Consider the following 20,187-nt stretch of genomic DNA (forward strand, 5'->3'; position numbering starts at 1 on the left):
CAAGAGTCTTTTCTCTCCGTCCATCAAACACAGGTTACGTCCTCACATTCTGCTGTGGGAGTCGAGCTCCGCCTCTTATGACACACACCCCGCTAACTCTTTCCAGCTCACAGTCTGGATAAACTTCACAATGAGTTTATGTAACCCTAGAACAAAGGACATTAGAGACAGCTCATCTGGAAAGTGAGAATTTAAGGATATTTATTTTTAAAAAGTTACTCTGAACTTAGTCGAATGTGCAGAGAACTAAAGGAAAAGAATAAGCATGTTGATGTTGATATGGGAGAGATTTGTTAGCATTCCTATTCATCTCAATGGCAGCGTCTGTCTGAAGCATACATCCAATAACACAAAATAAAAAAACATTTTTGGAAGTCACAGGTAAATATCTTGACAATGCTGTTTGGCATCAAAAGAATGTATACTTCACAAGAACTTTACAAGAAACAAAAGGTTGCTAAGAAAAATTATTTTACTTTAAGGTTTTAAAGAGCCCTCGTAAAATTGCAAAACATATTCACTTATAATGAGGGACTTGCAATATATTTTTAAAAATAAATAATAAACATTTGCATTTGAAATATTTTTTACTTTTATATGTTTAGTAAGGAATGCATGTTAGCTTAAAAAGCTGTTATTAGAGAAAGATTTATGGTCATTTATCTTCAGTCTAAAATAGTTTTTAACATGTTTTCAAATAGCCATTGTGCATACAATTTCACACCTCATCTTAAAGGAAGTGGCCAACAATGCATGTGATAAAAACAAAAGAAAGGAACAAACTGACGTTGAAGAAAAGCTCTTACTGCACAGCTTTAAATGCAGTGCAGTCATTAACGTTAAGCGATCCGTCCACTATGTGATGTATTTTAATGCCATATCAGTCGAAAAACACCAAACTGGACAAGATTTTGTAGACCCAAAAGCATGATAATACAGATAATACAGGTAATAATATACATGATTAACATGATAATACAGGTCAACACCAGGCAGAGGTTTACTTCTGTTGTCATAAGATGACACCCTTGAACAGATGATTCATGCTCCGGTAAACATACTGTGTGCGGATGATATGATTATTTTAAACACACCTGCCAGCAAGCTTATTATTAAACCAAACCGAAACTGACCATTATTCATTTCAAGCATTTAAAGACATACACATTTTAATTAAACAGATTTATAAATATGTGAATATCATGTAATCACATTTTTTTATTTTTGTTTACTTCTGATTGGGTTAAGCAGGATCAATCGCTTAAGATGAGTGTCGCCAAAGATTATCGAAATGAATAAGATGTTGCAGTGTCATTTCTATGAATGGATAAAGGAAGCTCCGCCTCCCAGAATAAAGAGCCAATTATCAATCACTATAACCAGCAATTCTCTGAGGGAGGGGCTGGTATCTTTAGCAACCTGGGAAAAAATGTAGCTTAAGAAACAACATTTTAGATGAGTTAAAGGGATAGTTCACCCCAAAACTCTGTCAACCTTTACTCAACGTCAAGTTGTTCCTGTATAAATTTCTTTGTTCTGATGAACACTGAGAAAGATATTTAGAGGCCATCCAATGTTTGCAATCAAACAGTTCTAGGGCACTGTTGGCTACCATACTAGGAAAAAAAATGGTACTTTGGTAGTCAATGGTGCCCCAGAACTGTTTGGTTTCACGTATTCTTCAAAATATCTTCTTGTGTTCAACAGAACAAATAAATTTATTCAGGTTTGAGGGCGAGTATGACAGAATTTAGATTTTTGGGTGAACCGTTCCTTTAATGTTAATTGCTGGTCAGAAATAAGTTGTTTGATTGAGCGATTTTAAAAATACCAGTCTACTGCCGTTCAAGACATGACTTGGTATTGTATGACTGAAACAGCTGCCCGGAGGTGTCGCAAATACAGATAGGGTGATGACTTCCCACAATGACTTTGGCAACGCACAGACTGACACAAACACAGACAAGTGGAGTGACATAAGCACTCTTAAAGGAACAGTTCACCCAAAAATGAAAATTCTGTCATAATTTACTCACCCCCAGGTTGTTTCAAACTTGTATAAATTTCTTTGTTCTGTGAAATTTGTAAAAATGTTAGCAATTTTCAGTTCTGTGACATCATCCACTACCATAGTAGGACATTTGTTTTTTGGATGAACACAAAGTGAGATATTTTGAAGAATTTAGGAACACAAACAGTTTTGGGGCACCTTTGACTACAATTTAATTTTCCTACCATGGCAGTCAATGATGTCACAGATTTGATAATAGCTCACATTCTTCCAAATATCTTTCTCTGTGTTCATCAGAACAAAGTAACTTATACAGGCATGAAATGACATGAAGGTGAGCAAATGATGACAGTATTTTCATTTTTGGGTGAATTATCCCTTTAACGCTCTTGTCTATTCAGATTAAAGTACCAGAACTAACTGTAATAAACAACAATTTATTATTTTCCTGCTGAGATAAACATTAACTCCAACAAAGGTGAAACTTATACTTCACCGTCTGACTTAAAGGTGAATTGTACATATAATAAGTCATAAGTGTTTTGAAAGAGTAAGAAATACACAAACATATTAACAGAAATCACACAGCCATTCTTAAAGTTCAAGTAAACATATCAGGAGTTCTTTACACCGTCGTGGGTTTGGCTTTTTTGGCCTCGTTAATCAGCTTGGCTCTCACTTTCTTCTGCCATTTCGGTTTCTGATTTTTGTTTTTATTTTTCTTCTTCTTTTTCTTCGGTGTTTGGTTTGGATTGGCTGCTGGTGTTGAGCCTGTTCCAGTGTTTGTGGGTCCTTGCTGTGCTCCCCTCTGTGCTCCTTTCACTTTCTTTGACTGTGAGAGAAGAAAACGAGGGGAGTTCAGAAGACCAAAGGTTGTTGGATCGAATGCCAGAGGTGGACTTCAATAAAATGGAGAATTACACAGATCTAATAATAACAGGAATTCTCCTGTGCCGACCAACCATTCTTGATGTGCCATTGCATACAGTATACAAGCAGACCCCCATGCTTGTAAACTTAAGAGGTTAGTGTAATAATTTACACATACATGTTAGAGAATACCTATAATTTTTCTGTCGGGTCTGCTTTTAAGTTGTAAATCCAGCTAGGGATTCCCAGCATGCCTCGGGCCTAAAGGCGTGTCTTTGCAGGAGCATGTGAAAGCAGTGCTCAAGGGAATTACTCAAACACACACACCTTGGAGGCTTTGGCTATGGTTAAAAGTTGTAAGTGAAGATGAGCATTTATTGCTCTACACATTTGAAGCGTCATGTTTCCCGAGGCAGTGTATAGTCTGGACCAGCACGGTATGACGCAAGCGTGTTGCGAAGGGTTGAGCAGAATTTGTGCGATATCTTCTGGGCTTATTTAAGCACATGCCCCGCCTAGAGGAGTGTCAGACTGTCCCATAATGAGAACAATCAGAGTTATTGAGAGCCGAAGAAAAACAAATGTTCCTTCAAAGGGCACTTCAAAGGGTATATGGCATGTCATAGTCATGTTTAATTTAATATAATCATACAGGAAATTATTATAATATTTTATCTAAGAAAAATCTGTATTTTAACCCATTTTGAATCATTTCTTTAACAAGACAAATAAGCCTTTCTGATGGCTAAATGGTTGAGGAAACTCCATTCCTGAATATCACTTTGGGACATCCAAAGTCCACACTCTGTTGTGTAAGCATGTGTTAGTGGTTAAAAGTTGTAGATCGCATTTTAACATCCGCATAAAAACATCAGGTTGAGTAGTTACGGTCATACCTGAGGAGGCAGTCGTGGGGGGAAGGTGCAGGGCGGTCTGTTGTGTTGCTGGTGAAATGGCAGAATGTGCCAGGGGTCCAGGGGAACCCAAGGCACCACTGACAGCACAGCAGGGGGTCCGCAGTGCGCGGCCTGCAGGTTGTAGACGCCGCGAGTGACCTTGTTCCCGTCGGTGGCTTTCAAGATGGTTACGAAGCCCTCGCGAGGTTTGTGAACCAGCAGGTATCGCCCTTCCTGTAGTCTGGGGGAGGTGTGAAAAGATGTAAGCACAATGCATAGAGATTTGACAGCTGATAAATACAGTTAATTTGCTGCTGATGACAGAAGATTTGTAATGCAAACGCTGTTCGGCCTACATGTGCTGGCAGAGCGGCGTCAAAGTATGACTTTATGCTAACCAGTGAGCTATAGCTGACGAGTCAGAGCATGCATACACTAAACTGGTCAAATTTGTCAAAATGATGTTCAAAGATTAATATAAGGAGACAACTACAAGTACTGGTTGATTTCTGTACTATCAGTACTCGGTTTGTTGAAGCATCCTGAATATGGTAATAATGACTTAACCAATGGTGTAAGATTGGGGCGGGGTTATATACTTGATCGACCAATGGTGGATAGATATAGTGTGGAGATGTGTTTTTTCACTTTTTGCAAATAGTAGAGCATAAATAACATTTTACTTTATGAAAGACAGATTCAATTGCAATAGAAAGTGCAACTTGTTTAGGTAACAATTAAAGTGGACATATAGACGGTTTCAGTGGCAATGACATAAACATTATGTGGTCCAAACTTCCAGGAGACAAAGAATCAATAACTGCCGAGTAGTTTTAATTTAATACAATTAATATACAATCAAACAGTAATATGAATTAATATTAAAATATATATTAAATACATTTTTATATTACAGCCAAACACAGACCAGAAGTTAACTTCGGGCCAGGCATACACATCCAATGAAACCGTCTATAAAGAGATCTAAAAAAAAACTTACGTTGAGACTTTCTTAAGTAAGTGATAGAGGATGTTTAAACACCGAGCTGGCCTGAAAAACAAAATATTGAATACAGTTTTTTGGACAGATAAAAACATTTTAAATTCTAGACTTAATCAAAAGTAGTTTTATTTCCATTAAAAAGAATGTTTTCTAAAAGAATGGACTAAAACTGTACAATTTATATGCTTGAGTTATGGGATGAGATGAACTCACTTGAAGTTACAGGTGATGTTCTGAATCCAGTCATCCTGCAGCTCCTGTATATCAGCCACTTCTGATGTGTGGGCATTAATACGACCTACACAAACACATGAGAAAACAGCTACTGAACTACTCGATATAAAATACAGAATCACCATATACAGTTTTTATAACAGCGTATAATCTCATTCATAAAATTTCAGCATCATCTTATAGGAACACGTAACTAGAGTCGTCAATTTTCATTATTCCGATGTCAATAAGGAATTCATATGGGTCCACCCTTAAGCACAACTGTCAGTGGGTCGAAATCAGATCGTACAAAATTACATGTACAAATTAGCCACCAATTCACTAAAACATACGTTACTTTCATTCATCAGTCATAACAGTTGGTTTATCCACCATTATACTTAACACAGCCAAAAGCTAAATAATTGCAGCAGTCACCAGTCAGTTTGCAGCAAAGCGTTAAATGAACGTATGCTTCGATTGACTTTAAAACATCTTAATCCATGTCAACAGGTGGATGCTGAGCTATCAAACCTAGACTAAGCAAACAGGGCATGTGTCGACCTGCAGCATTAACTCATGGAGTCCTGCAATCACTGTTCACCCACTGTCTGTCTTTGCCTTAGAGAATTTCACAATGATGCTGTTATTCAGAGTTCATTCCAGGAAAAAAGATCTCCACCCCTATTTGTTCATCTGACCATGGGAGTCACTGCTCGAGGTCAAATGACACGCCTTTTCCAGTTAACTCTACTTTAGATTGTCTTAAAGGGATAGTTCATCCAAAAATGAAAATTCTGTCATCATTTACTCACGCTCATGTAATTTAATACCTGTACAGTTAACTTTGTTCCGATGAACACAGAGAAAGATATTTGGAAGAATGTTAGTCATTTTCAATTCTGGGACATCATCCACTACCATAGTAGGAAAAATTAAATGGTGCCCCAAAACTGTTTGTTTTCCTAAATTCTTCAAAATATCTCATTATGTGTTCAACAGAACAAAAAAGATAAAATATTATTTTCCCACTATGGTAGTGGATAATGTGTCAGAACTGAAAATTGCAAACATTCTTCCAAATACCTTTCTCTGTGTTCATTGGAACAAAGGGTGAATAAATGATTTCATTTTTGGATGACCTATCCCTTTAAGAATTTAAAGGAATAGTTCACCCAAAAATGGTCCCCATTGCCTTGACCATAGTCATTTTTATTCCTACTATGGAAAGTCAACAGGGACCATTTTTGGGTGAACTATTCCTTTAAACTCCACCCAAATGCATCACTGTGTCACGGTTTAACTGCTCTGTGATTGGTCAATCATAACATTCTGCTATCAAATACTTATTATAAACTTATAATGACATCAAACTGCTAGTTTCACATCTTTCATGTGACGTCTGCCCTCACTTTCTTCTCATATAATAAAATAATTTTAGCTTAAAGCTGCAGTCTGTAACTTTTAGGTAAATAAACACAAAACGGCTTTAAGCAAGTAAATAAATGATCAGTGTTAAATACCTACCTTGATTTGCAATGGTAAGCGTTTAATAATGATTGATAATTTGAGCTGATGGATGACATTTCACAGGATATGTCAGTCAGATAGAATTTGAACCCATGTAAAGATGAGTATACAAAGTAGATTGCATTTTTATGCTTTAATCGGAGAAAGCAATATAGAGACAAAAGTTGTGGGCTGCAGCTTTAACCATTTAAAACACAAGCTATGTGTCCATCACCCTGCTTTTATGTATATTTTGAAGAAATCAAAAACGAGTTATGGAAATGCAAAATGTGGGTAAAAATCTCTTAAAGGTACAGTGTATGAAATTAGCGGCATCTGGTGCTGAGGTTGCGAATTGCAACCAACGGCTCACTCCACCACTCCTTTTTAAAGCATTACAGTTGCTGACACAGGACTTAGAAGTTATGTTTTCGCTTCTTTGTTGAAGGAGATAATGTATTTATGAAACACGGTCTGTAGAGCAGTTTGTCCATTTAGGGCTACTGTAGAAACAACATGGTGAAATCCATGCAAGGGGACCCGCGTTGTATGTAGACAACATTAAAAACAACACTTCATGTAAGGTCTTTATACACCCCTGAAGACATAGTTATGTATATTATACAGCATTTCTGTCAATAGATCCTCCAAAAACAATACACATTGTAGCTTTTAAAAAACAATTATTGTGAATAATGGGAGATGAAAACGCATTAGCCAAATAAATTCAGACATAGCAAACATTAAACCCACGTGACTAAGCGGATGTTTCCGCTGATGCTGTCTTTCCGGTTTCCAGGTCTTGTTTTATTTACTGTTGGTTACTATGTTACCAATACCACAGTCATTCGCTTGAGGAACTTGATGGAAATGCACCTACATAGCATTCGTTTTTTTCTGTCATTGCAAACTTTGAAGATTCGCATCACATTTGGATGGAAACCCGGCTACATCTCTCACCACGGTAAAATCATTGGTACAAAGGCTTTAATCTGCCTTCATTTGCCAAATGTCACATTGATGCAGAAGGTTTTTCTCAACTATGCAGTGAGCATAACGGCCCATTCTGTTATCTGAAAAATAAAAAAGACAAGATTCCGTTACTAAGTCTGGATGAATCTCAAAAGCGGAGAAATGTGAAGAACTAAGCATTCCGCTGTGATCTTGAAGTGATTCATACCTTCAGGCGTGGCCTGCAGTGAGGCATTTTATGCGCACTCTTAACTTCAGAGACAACCACTCTTAACTTTTGGAAACATTCACACTATCATTGTGACTGTTAAGAGATCCATGTAGTCAATTTAATACAAGCTTACTGTACAATACTTAAACTTTAATCCTGAAGTTCTGTTAAGTCAGCTAAACGTCACCGGTTTCTGATCCACAGAGCAAAACTAAATTGTATCCCTTTTCCTCTTTTACATGGTGAAACCCAAGTAACCATCCTCCCTGACTGAGATATAATACATGTGGTTGCATTCTTGTTCAGCCCTTTCAACACCAAAATGCCGGTAGCTATGGTGACCATGGATCCAAACAGTGAGTCACGAGTGAGGCATGCTGGGAGTTTATGGGAAGTTCACTTTTGTGCTGATTTAAACTAACACTCGGTGATAAAACGTGGATACGGCTGCCTTTGTATTTTAAAGCCTTAAAGGTCCAGTGTGTTATTTTTTGGAGGATCTATTTACAGAAACGCAATATAACATACATAACTATGTAAGGTCTTTATAGACCTCTGAACACATAATGAAGCGTTATGTTTTTATTATCTTATAATGAGCTATTTCTATCTACATACACTTCGGGTCCCCTTGCATGGAATTCATCATGTTGTTTCTACAGTAGCGCTAAACGGACAAACTGCTCCACAGAGCGCGTTTCATAAATACATTATCTCCTTCGGCAAAGAAAACATGACTACATCTTTGTCTTGTATCAGCCACCGTAGTGCTTTGAAAGGGAGGGGTGGAGTGAGCCGTTGGTTGCAATTCTTAACCTCACCACTAGATGCTGCCAAAAATCTCTGCATTGCTCCTTTAATATATCATGTATTTATTATTTATTTCTTAATTTTATTTACACTATAATTTTCCCAAGGGACTTTTTTGGTGCTTCTGCAACTTTTCACTGTAACTGCATTAAACACATCCCTTTGTGTTTCACAGATGAAAGTCATACAGGTTTGTAACCCTGTGAAACACAAAATTACTTGTGTAACCCCACAAAACACATTCAGGTCTCTTACTTATAAAAGACACAGTGCTGGAGTGGAGAAGTTTCTCGGCCCACAGTTGACAGACCTCGGAATGGGTCAGACTCTCGGCTCCGTAGCATAGCTGATACTCCAGTTTGGGTAAAACGTGCAAAGGGACAGCCTACACAAACACAGACTCAATGATTATCAACACACAACACAGATATGAGTCACTGTACTCTTTAAATAACACAGAACAGTAAAACAGAAGTTGTGCTAGTGTAAAATCAAGATTTCACTGCATGTACTTCTTGTCTAAAGGCTCCTGTATATATAGCGATAAGATTTTAACGCAGGCTGTGCAGATCCACACAGGAAAGCTGAATGTTTAAAGACAGGGAGGGGTGGACATTACTCACTCCTGTTTATAGTATAAATAATAATGTTTGCCATGTAGACAAACTGACTCAATCATTTAAATCCAATTATATAGACAAAAGAAATCACTGAAGTGTGCGTTTACACAGGAGGTAAAGTGTCTAACAATGAACCTCAGGTGTATCCTTCAACTAGAGACAAAAAAACATCATATATTTAAAGTGACAGTTCACCCAAAAATGAAAATTCTGTCATCATTTACTCACCCTCGAATTGTTCTAAATCTGTTTAAATTTATTTCATATAAATTATTTATAAATAAATATTTTATAACACAGAGAATGATATTTGGAAGAATGCTTGTAACCAAACAGTTCTTGGCCACCATTGACTACCATAGTAGGAAAAATGACAATGGTAGTCAAAAGTGACCCAGAACTGTTTGTTTTCCTACATTCCTCAAAATATCTTCTTTTGTGTTCAACAGAAAGAAATTTATAAAGTAATTTTCCCTACTATTGGAGTCAATGGTGGCCAAGAACTGTTTGATTACAAGCATTCTTCCAAATATCTTTCTCTGTGTTCATCACAACAAAGAGATTTATACAGATTTGGAACCAGTTGAGGGTGAGTAAATGATGACAGAATTTTCAATTTTTGGGTGAACTGTCCCTTAAAGGCAGTGGTTCTCAACCAGGGGGGTGCAGAGATACTGCAGGTGGGGCGCGACGGTTCCCCGAAACCCTAACCTTTGGAACTCGATCGCTAATGCACGGAGGAACGCGATTGCAAATTGACGGAGGTCAATGTTCCGTCTGAAGCTGCGTGCGTGAGCGGCTGCGCAGACTCATTGTAGGTCCTGCACAGTGCAATTTTAGGCTGCTTATAAAAGCTTAATATCTACAAAGTAAAAAACAATACTATTTTGTAATGGTTTTAATGCAAAAAGCTAATAGTTCACAATGGTATTTTAATGGAAACCAGAATTAAAGATGCCATGAATTAAATCCACAATTTTAACCTGAGCTTTTGTTATATAAGAGGGAATCGTATTCATGTGAACATCATGTAAGTGTCAGAACTGAAAATGCCCTCGTTACTGAGATTACAACTGTTATTGACACCAGGCTCAGCTAACGTCAGGTTCTGGAATGCACCTTTCTATGATGTCATTGAACTCCACAGAAGAATATCATCGACTACTTCTCTAGCCCCTCCCACTGGTTCGCGCATGACAGTACTGAAGTAACACAAGTGGCGCAGAACCAGATAGAGCGAGCAAGCAATAAACAAACATGCCTTTAAAGATCGCTAAATATTGTGCCATCCCTGGTTGTGGAAGAACACAGTCGCTGCATAACCTTCCTTCGGATTCCGATATTAGGAATGCGTGGTTAAAGTTTATATTTAAAGACGTTCCAGCTCATGTGGAAAAACATTGAGCGTTTGTTTGTTCGTTTCTTTTCTCCGAGGATTCCTTTGTGAACAAGGCACAGGTCGACGCTGGATTTGTGGAGAGACTAAAATTAAAAAGCAGTGCTGTGCCGTCAATATTGGATCCGATAGGAATGGTGCAGCAATCTTATGTGAGTAAGACATATTTGTACTATGCGTCACTATTGCTTTGTTAGAGATCGCTTGATATGCCCTGAGCACTATTCGCACGGGATTAGTATTACCTGGTGACCTCTAGTCATTTGTAATAATTGCAGAGGTTGTCTGTGATCTTAATCCCGTGCGATTCGGGATTTCTGTGATTTGGTGAGCTCATATATCATTTTCAAGGTTTTATCCACCGTTTGTGAATAATGGAGGCTGTTTTGAAGTGTTTTGATATTATTTCGGGTGCTGGGTGATATCCATAAGTTACCGGGAGTCTCCCGTTTGTTTATTTATCATGGAAACTCTCGTAACATTTAAGACCCGCGATCGCGGTGATCTTTTGTCCGGTTTGGGATCACGGGTCTCAAATGCTGACAGGTACGGTCATATATCATTAAACGCAATACAACTATAGGCAATACAAACGACATGCAAAGCCTTGCCATCACATCCGGGAAATAAGTCAGTAAATTTGAGTAAAATCATCCCGTGCGAATGCGTTACATGAAATACTAATGTGGGGAGGTCATTTATAAATCACACGAGGTCCTCAGATAATGCTAATCTCTTGCGAATGGTGCTAATATGTAACCTAACATTACGTCTCTAACCAAATTCACAGAAGGCTCCAACTAAGTTTACTACGCAAACGGCTATCCAATCATAGCAGTGGGCGTTTACTTCCAAGCCTTCATGGCGGAACGCCCATTCAAACCGAGCGTTTGTCAAGCTGGTCTCAAAACCCGAGTAGAAAATAGCCTATTACTTATTGATTTTGATGTTTTTAAATGTAGAAACAACGCGAACGTCATAAGTAGACCTCATACAACAGTATAAAACAATAAACAAGCCCAGTTCATCACACCTTCTGTGATGGTTTCTTTTGGGTTTCTTTTGTTTTTATCAGCAGTGTTGTTACATTTATATCTGATTTCTTTAGAATCAATCTGTCATATACAAGTAATTTTTGCTTCTTTATATATAGTTTTATATATATATATAGTTCTTTAAATCGGTTTACAGTGGGGCGCGACCATGAAAAGGTTGAGAACAACTGCTTTAAGGAATCTCATTGGCTTACTGACCACGGCTCTCCTCACCCTGAATGTCTCTCTGTCATGTCTCGGGTGAGCAATCGGCACACTGCTGCGCACCATGAGCAGAATGTCATGCAGGCTGTAGAGTTTGTACAGAACGCTGCCCTCTGCTGGAGGATCAAAGTCAAGCTCATCCTCCGCCCTGATCTGAAGATCTTCCTTCAAAAGCCCTTTAGACAAACAGAGAGAAAACAATCTAAATTAAATTTGGCCATCATTTATTCACCCTCATGTTGTTCAAAACCTGTATATGACTTTTTCATCTGTGGAACACAAAAGAAGATATTTTGAGAAATGTCTCAGTGGTTTTGTGCCCATACAATGGAAGTCAATGGGGTCCAGTGTTGTTTGGTTACCAACGTTCTTCAAGATATCTTCTTTTGTGTTCTGCAGAGGAAAGAATGTCATACACGTTTGGAATGACACGAGGGTGACAGAATTTTCATTTTTAGGTGAACTATCCCTTTAAGAAAGCACTAACGTTTTCTGGTTGCGAGGACAGGAACTATAGTAGACACTGTGGGGTCCTCACCCTGACCCTCTCTGGACTCCAGGTACGAGGTGACACACGGTTTGACCAGAGAGTACGTTTTATGTTCTGTAGGTTTATCTTCTAACACCGGCGCTTTCTGAGGTTCTTGGATCTTACTGGGAGTTGGTTTCATCATGGCATCCTGCATCTTCAAAATCTGCCCGAGCTGATCGCACTCCCCGGAAATTCTTCGCCTTTTAAGACCCTTCTTCATTCCTTTGCCTAAAGGGTTTGCTGGGGTCAATGTGGCTGGGTTGAGTTGAGTCGAGGTTTGGGGTCTTCGCGGGGAAGCAATGTGATCTATAACTAGCCTATCATCATCTGAATCTGAATCCTGGTTCATCATCGATCTAGGTCGCTTGGTGGGCAGACCTTGGGACAGTGTATCAATCTTCTCTTCTGAACCTTCCCTCAAACGTTCCTCCTCAGAAGCCACACTTTCATCCAGTACGCAACATTCCCCATCGGCTTCTTTCTGGATCTCAGATGGTGTACATTTGGGGTTGTCTTTGGTTGTATCTAGAGCATCGGTTGGTTTCTTAGGGCTTGAGATGACGTGCGAGGGACCTACAGCTGTTATTGCTTCGTTCTGTGCCTTCACTTTTACATTGGTCTTGCAGGACTCCCCGAATGATTCCAGGTCTGTTAAATCTGCTTCAAAGTCCATGTCAGCATCGTCAAATTCGACCACACTTCTGGAGATTTTCTCCTGAGTGAAAGAATGTGATTCCGCTCACGTTAAATATTGAGTTGTGTGTTAAACTAAAATGTTTGCTCAATAGATTTATCTCACCTCACGTGGACGGTCCATTTCTAGGGAGAGGTCTTCGGAGGCGAGTAAAAATACGGGATTTTGACGGGATACGGTATTCGTGAGCGCTACCTTCACGCTCTCCTCGTGAAACATCAGATTTCTCTCTCTCCAGCTCATCTCGGTCTTCAACAATGGAGGATCGATGTATGCCGTTTTACTCTGACCGCTGCCTGATGACAACCACAATGTCGTTTAAGTGACTATTCCCGATTACAAAATTTCATTCCTGGGTTTTGTAATCTTGCAGATGAACTAATAATATGAACATGCCAATATAACTACTGTTGTCACAATTAATAAGCGAGTTTAAATCAGTTAAGTGCATTTTTAAAACAACAGGATTGACGCTTAGTGACCTCTGACCTCTTGTAGGGTTCATTTTGACCCAAACGGGCAGCTCCCATGCCTCGGTTAACTCAGGGTCATTGCTGAGGAGCTGAAGGAAGGCCTCTTTAGAAAGACACACATGTGGCTCGTATGTAGCGCTGAGTTTTTCGGCATTATTGTCACTGCTGATAGGCTACAGAATGTTAAGAAATATCAGAATATCAAATTACTTTTAGTTAATAAACCAAGGCTTTCATATCAAGTTCTGAGCCCTCAGGTAACAGTTCACATACAGTGTTAGTAACTGTATACAGGGCTCTAGAGTGCGACCAATTTGGTCGCACATGCAACCTTATTTCTCAATGGTGCGACTAAGAAAAATCTGAGGTCGCACTGGTGCGACCAGCCGTTCTAGGGATAAAAAAAGTCTCCGCGACTCTGAAAGTCTCCCTGTGATTCAACAACAGACACACATTGGGCGCATATCGTGGTCTAAACCAATCAGAGATAGTGAAGGGCGGACCCCCTCTGATTGGCCGTGGTCCAGATTTTCCTGTACGTGTGTGTACCAGAGGTCACGTTAAACAAAAATTCTCTGTCATTGACAGATTTTTTTTACCAGTGACGGAAAAATCTGAAGGCCGTCCATCCATCATTTTGACGGATTACAATGAGGGCAATTTGTAACTCCCCGTTTCCCTTCATTAGAGCGTGATATGCTCGCGAAGGGACGTGCGTGTTTTCACCCGTCATTGTTACCGACTAGAAATATATGTGATGCGATCTGGGAAAACCCGTCGGATGTCGCGCTGGGACACCTATCAAAGTAAACCACATAACATAAAGAATGAAGGAGTATCAATGCACATTTCCCGCCAGTCCTGTGTAAACTACGGCATGCAAAGTTTTTTATACAATGTTTTCGTGAGATGACAGAGCTCCCCGTCTGCAGCACCGGGAGTTATCCGATCGCAAAACATACAAGGGATGATCAAAAGTCCAGACACTATGCACATGATAAACAACGTAAAACTTGCTTCACTGCTTATTAGTTGTTGTCCGTAATGTTTGCTAGTTTCCTTGTGTAGTGATAATGGCAGAGCTCTCGTTCTTTAAGTGTGCCCGCACCATTTTCCTTACTTTCGTTTTATTCAAACGGTTTTGTACAGTATTTTTATAGACTTCAACACTGGGAAATGTTTTTTTTTATGAAATTGTTATTAGAGTAAGTCTTTTACTACTCTAAAGTGATTTTTACTTGTGATACTGGACTGTGGTGCTTTTATTTTCATCACTTAACTTTAAACCCGTTTTCCTCCAAATTCCGTTCCTGAAAATCCTAGCGCTTCAGCCGACCTCAGCCATAACTTTTGTTACATACATAAGGTATTAGCAAAATAAAAACTGATTTGGAAAGGGCTTGAATATGGTATCAAAAACTGTAATATATATATTTGCACCATGTGTTGGGTTTTCCCAGATCGAATCACATATGAACATAAACATTAAATATATAGATGAATATAAACAACAACGGCTTTATTGGGCATTCAGTTGTATTAAAATACAACAAGTTCCGAGATGCAAGTACAGCGTGATGACGTCACGAACATACTAATTACCACCTAACGCCACCTTGCACCATAGTGACGGGTAATAATAGATTATGATGGATTTTTTACGAGCCTGTCAGTCAAAATAACGGACAATAAAAAAGTCTAGCGCAACCTCTGGTGTGTACGTGTGAAAATGCGTGTGCTGCAGTCAGACAGAGAGGGGAGGAGCCTATAGGCCCGTCAGTTAAACAGAGTGGATGTAGCTGCAGATGATGAGAGAAGATGACAAGAACGATTGACAACTTGTTCGTGAATAATGTAAGTTAAGGCCTGATCCGTCCGAAAATCATAAGCAATGCTCTGACACGGAGCCATCAACCTCCCAGGTTATGTCAAGCCCTGGTCCATTTATCTTGAGATGTTTTAAGTTTATATTTCAGTTCAGTGAAGCACTTTAAGCACCAACACTTTTTCAGTAAGTTACCTTTCTTGTAGAATTGTGCTTCAAATAAAGAACTTTATGTTGACCAGATTGTTAGTTAATCATTTACAAGTCAATTTTGCCTTTATGGACAGCGATTTAAAAAAGGTGAACTGGTAAAACGCGATGCGGAAGTGTTAAATGCGATGCGGTCGAAAATTTGGGTGCACCTAACTTTTGTGCTGGTGCACCTAAGAAAAAAAGTTAGGCGCACCAGTGCAACCAGTGCAAAAAGTTAAGTCTAGAGCCCTGGTATATTATCATGGACTTTTAAGTAAAAAATTCAAACCAAACGCAACAGTGCCCCCTGGTGGTTAAGGCCGCTCAAAGCACACGCCGAGTACTTTTGTTATATATAAGCCAAGATTACAAGGGGTCTCACAAATCAAAAACGTGACAAGGCCATCTATAAACATCATTTATAAAAATGTTTCTTACAGTGTGCAGAGAGCTTGCTTTCATAGCTGGAGGAATCACGGATGAGACGGTCTCATAGTCACCGGCAAGTTGAGAGTTTTCAGGGAGAAGTTTTTTATCAACCATATCTATTTTGCCCTGAGGAAAAATACAATTCAGACACATGAATCACAAATTAAAACACATTTATGAAAAAAACAACATTTACACGGTATAAAAGAAATTACCAATGCAAGGAGCTGTTTCTCAAAATTGAGCGATAATTCACACACAAACGTTCCAGTGGTCAGGCCGGTAATTTCCTGGATGCTGTATAACTGTGGATAGCTCTTTATATGTTCTAGGCAGACTGTAAAATACTCCTAAAAAGCACACAAAAAAAGAAATTTATAAAAGGGTGATTTAGATAAAACCTTTCAACTGTTTAATGCAAAAACACTTAAAAACATTTAGACTATTTTAAGTAAAGGAATATCAATGCACAAATTACGATTGGATGTGATACCGATGAAGGCGATTGGTTGTGCTACCACCCTTTTTTACGTGATTAAATAAAATTCTTAAATATATACAGGGTTTTTCCTGCATAGAGAAATTGGAGGCGGCCTCCTCCGTCAAATGTCGTGCCGCCTCAGGCTGTCGCCAAAATTATGTTGCGAGTCTTCACAAGAAATGCTGCTTGCATTTAACAGACTGTCATTTGTAACTGCAGTTGCGACATTACGCCACAGTGGAGGCGCTGTTTCGTTATCAGCACATTGAGGCGCTAAAAATTTTTTTTTTATTATTTTCTTTCTTTTTTTTTTTGTTTTTTTTTTTTTTCTATTTTTTTTTATTTTTTTTAATTTTTTTAATTTATTTTTTTTTTTTTTCTTTTATTTTTTTTTTTTTTTTTTTGGATCGTTGAATCAGCGTATACTATACACAGCGAGTTCGCCAGTATGAACGCACATTGCGTTTAGAACGACTCGCACACGAATGACTCATTTGAACCGATTCATTTAAACTATTGAACTTTTCAGTCACTAGCGAATATAAGAGATCTTTGAATCATTTAAAGTGAACCACAGAGAATGCAAGATGTGAATGAGCTTTGCTCATTTAGTAAGACTGGTTAATTCAGTTGGCTATTGTGGGCTGAAAAGTTAGTTGAAATGATAAAAAAAGCTTTATTTGATAAAAAAAAAAAACATTTCTGTTTGGTTGAATAAAAATAATATTTTTTTATAACTTAATAATTTTCATTTTTATCTAATTTTATTATAACTTTTAATATGTCAAATTCAAAGTCACTTTGGTTAAGCCACTTAAAGGTACGGTAGGCCTACGTGTGTGTGTGTGTGTACAAGATCAGGATGGCACCACCTCCGCCTCATTTTGAGCCAGGCAAAACCCTGATATATACGGTTATTCTGTAACTTTGGTACCTAATAACTGATATATCGCCCATCCCTACTTTAGTACTAAAGTTAACTGCTCCAAAAACAAAGGAAAGATTCAGAAATACTCCAGCAAAGACAGAAAATGATCATTAAACTATTAAAGGTCCACTATACCTCCAAGTAGCGACTGCCCCCTGGTGGCATATAGTTGTAGCCATCGGCACATGCTCTTGAAACGTTCTGCAGGTACTTCATAAACTCTGTGATCTCATTGCTGATACGCTCCGGCATATGCTGTCATGTTAAAATGAGGGGCATCAACCACATGTGTGAGCAACAATTACAATTAAGAACCATTTAATCCCAATACGAAATGCTGGTGGTCAGATGTGGTTTACCTTTGGAGCTTTGCGATAGTTCTTGTTTTTTAACCGGGAGAGATGTGACTTGCGTTCTTTTGCGTTGAGGGCAGTGAAGCTTGTGTAGGGCACTAAGGGTTCAGGGAATGGTTTTTTCACAATCATCACATGCTTGGGTTTAACATTATTTTGAGTTTGTATGCTGTCAGGCGGCTCGACCGAGGCATGGCTGTTACTGGAGCTATTCTGGGAATCTTCTCTGTCACACTTTGCAGATTTCAGTTCTGAGGAGGATCCATCTGGATCATGGCTTTGAAATAAATAACCACAAAATAAGACACAGAAACACATCATCATGGAAAGGTAATCTGAAATTAATAATGTAACTTTATTATTAGTTGTTTATTAAAGGGGTCATATGGCGCGAATACGTGTTTTTCTGTGTCTTTGGTGTTGTAAGTTGCCCATAAAATTGCAAAAATTAAAGTGTCGGAACAAAAGATGCATTCTATCTAAAAGCGAATGCTCACCCAGACCTGCCTGAAACACCTCGTGTAACCACACCCCCACAAATCTACGTCAGTTCGTGGTTTGATTTGACTAAGACCACCCAAATGTATAAGCAAGTAAGGTGGGCGTACCTGTCAGTACAATTGCTTTGGAACCTGATGTTCCAAATATGGTAAGAGGTGTTACATTTCCGTCACGCTTGCAGTATTCGACCAATCACTACACACTGGTTAACTGGCCAATCATAGCACACCTCGCTTTTCAGAGACATGAGCTTTGTAAAAAATCTGCGCAGGGCTAGAGGAGATACAAACATGCACGGTATATGGAAAATACAGCGTTTTTGAACCTTAAAGGTCTTTGCACATACAGTCAGAAATTTTTGTATGGTTTTTTGTATTTGGCGCTCGTTTATACGGTGTCTCTAAATTGTCAAAACGCCTCTCAAAATGCTTGCTACAGATGCGAAAAACGCAGAAAATCGAACCCAGTCCGAATTTTTTTATGACAGGCAGTGTGTAAATGTGATTGACACAACGTGAGGTCGTATTTATTTTTTAACGTGCAGAAATTTCGGACTCAATGTGCAATGGCCTTTAATCGTGTGTACACATTGCATTACATCTAAAACAAACGATAATATTCGTTTTAGCCGTGTCATATGACCCCTTTAAATTTACCATGGGTTTATTACAGTAACAATTGTATTTTGCCTCAACTTTGATTAATACATTTTATATTTATATTTTATATATTAAAATTATGTTGGAGAATGATTTTCTGTAACAAACATAATATTTAGTGTTATGCTATAGTAGCCACCACGGTTACATATCGTTACTTAATTATGATCATGGTTATAAAATTCATCCATAGTTTTATATGCGCCTATTAACTACAAATCCGACATTTTTCACACCACGTACCTTTGCACCAAAGCATACAGCTCTTTAATGGTGGGAGCTAAAGTGAACTTGTCAAAAACATCTCTAGAGAACACAAGAGGTCCAGTGACAGGAGTATCATTCCTAAGGAGGAACAACTCGAGTTAGATGTCTAATTCCGATTCACACAAAACTGACCTTGTAACGACCAATACGACTCGTTTAATTAAAAAAAAATGCCTTGCCACTTACCATTTCAACTCCATTTTAAGTGTTTTTATGTAATTCACACCATGATTTTATGTAACTCTCATGCCTCTTGCACGCTGACGCACCTCACATCATAACAGTGCACCAAAATGAATCTTCCGACTGGAACTAAAAGGCCAAACGAAGGTTCCTCTTTGGATTTTCAACGTAACCAGATTCTTGTTTTAAACTATTAGAAAACATTTTACTAAATAAATAATTATATGTTTTATATATGCATTATTATTACTATTATTATTATTCAGAGCTTTCCCTTATTTTGTGATGGGAAAGTACACACATTTGAGTGCGCAGCAAGTTACTGGGAACGAATAATATTTGCTTCGTTAAAGACACCTCGGATTTAAGATATTTCCCACTTTTACACGGAAATAATTTCTGGAACGTTGCCGTTTTAATGTTTAAATGTCACTAAATCATTAGTAAAGACGATGTTTTAATATGACTAAATCCAAAAGTTAAATGACGTGGGAAATAATCCTAAATCCGAGGTGTACAGTAGGCCTATGTTGTGACGCAGAGATGATGTTAACACTGCGCTCGCGCCGGTGCGAGTCTTGTCAGTTTCGCGCAAGACGTGAATGCTAGGTTGTGAGATTTTGTTAAATTTGGTTTTAATCCTTTATTACATAAAGCCACATTGGTCTTGAAATACACAGTAGTATACGAGTGGCACGACTACTCCTTTCGTTTTTTTGGAGCTTGACTGTTATCCTGAAAGTAAAAAATCACGATTTTAAGGTAATTTACATGGTGACAGACATCTGTGTATTGCACGTGCGTCCTATGAAACCATCTATAGGTTATGATAAAATATAATTTAGTTAACATTTAAAAGTAATACAGACGGCCTCAAAGCTAAAACTGACTAAAAACAGC

At 38.4% G+C, this 20,187-nt stretch overlaps 1 protein-coding gene across 2 annotated transcripts; it reads right to left on the reverse strand.

The window, feature by feature from the left end:
• Positions 1-77: 77 nt before the first annotated feature.
• ice2 (interactor of little elongator complex ELL subunit 2) lies at positions 78-19,399 on the reverse strand. 2 transcript variants are annotated; one of them, XM_057329448.1, is made up of 15 exons: positions 19,291-19,399; positions 19,081-19,182; positions 17,684-17,954; positions 17,460-17,579; positions 16,131-16,265; positions 15,925-16,041; positions 13,486-13,642; positions 13,102-13,292; positions 12,258-13,017; positions 11,780-11,946; positions 8,751-8,880; positions 4,994-5,078; positions 4,778-4,828; positions 3,778-4,018; positions 78-2,843 (listed from the first exon to the last, which is right to left on the reverse strand). In XM_057329448.1, exons 1-15 carry the CDS (start codon positions 19,302-19,304, stop codon positions 2,637-2,639), a joined length of 2,748 nt encoding a protein of 915 aa, XP_057185431.1. In that variant the 5' UTR covers positions 19,305-19,399; the 3' UTR covers positions 78-2,636. The 2 variants fall into 2 exon arrangements, with proteins under 2 accessions (XP_057185431.1, XP_057185432.1); XM_057329449.1 differs by lacking the exons at positions 78-2,843; positions 3,778-4,018; positions 4,778-4,828; positions 4,994-5,078 and adding an exon at positions 6,627-7,575.
• Positions 19,400-20,187: the final 788 nt, after the last annotated feature.

Source organism: Triplophysa rosa, linkage group LG3, assembly GCF_024868665.1.
Source record: "Triplophysa rosa linkage group LG3, Trosa_1v2, whole genome shotgun sequence".
NCBI classification, from domain to species: Eukaryota; Metazoa; Chordata; class Actinopteri; order Cypriniformes; family Nemacheilidae; genus Triplophysa; species Triplophysa rosa.

Coding starts and splice junctions, on each gene's coding strand:
- ice2 (XM_057329448.1), bottom strand. Junction 16,042..16,130: donor AGAAACAGCTCCTTGCATTG/GTAATTTCTTTT, acceptor ATTTTTCCTCAG/GGCAAAATAGATATGGTTGA. Junction 11,947..12,257: donor TGTCCTCGCAACCAGAAAAC/GTTAGTGCTTTC, acceptor GTTTGTCTAAAG/GGCTTTTGAAGGAAGATCTT.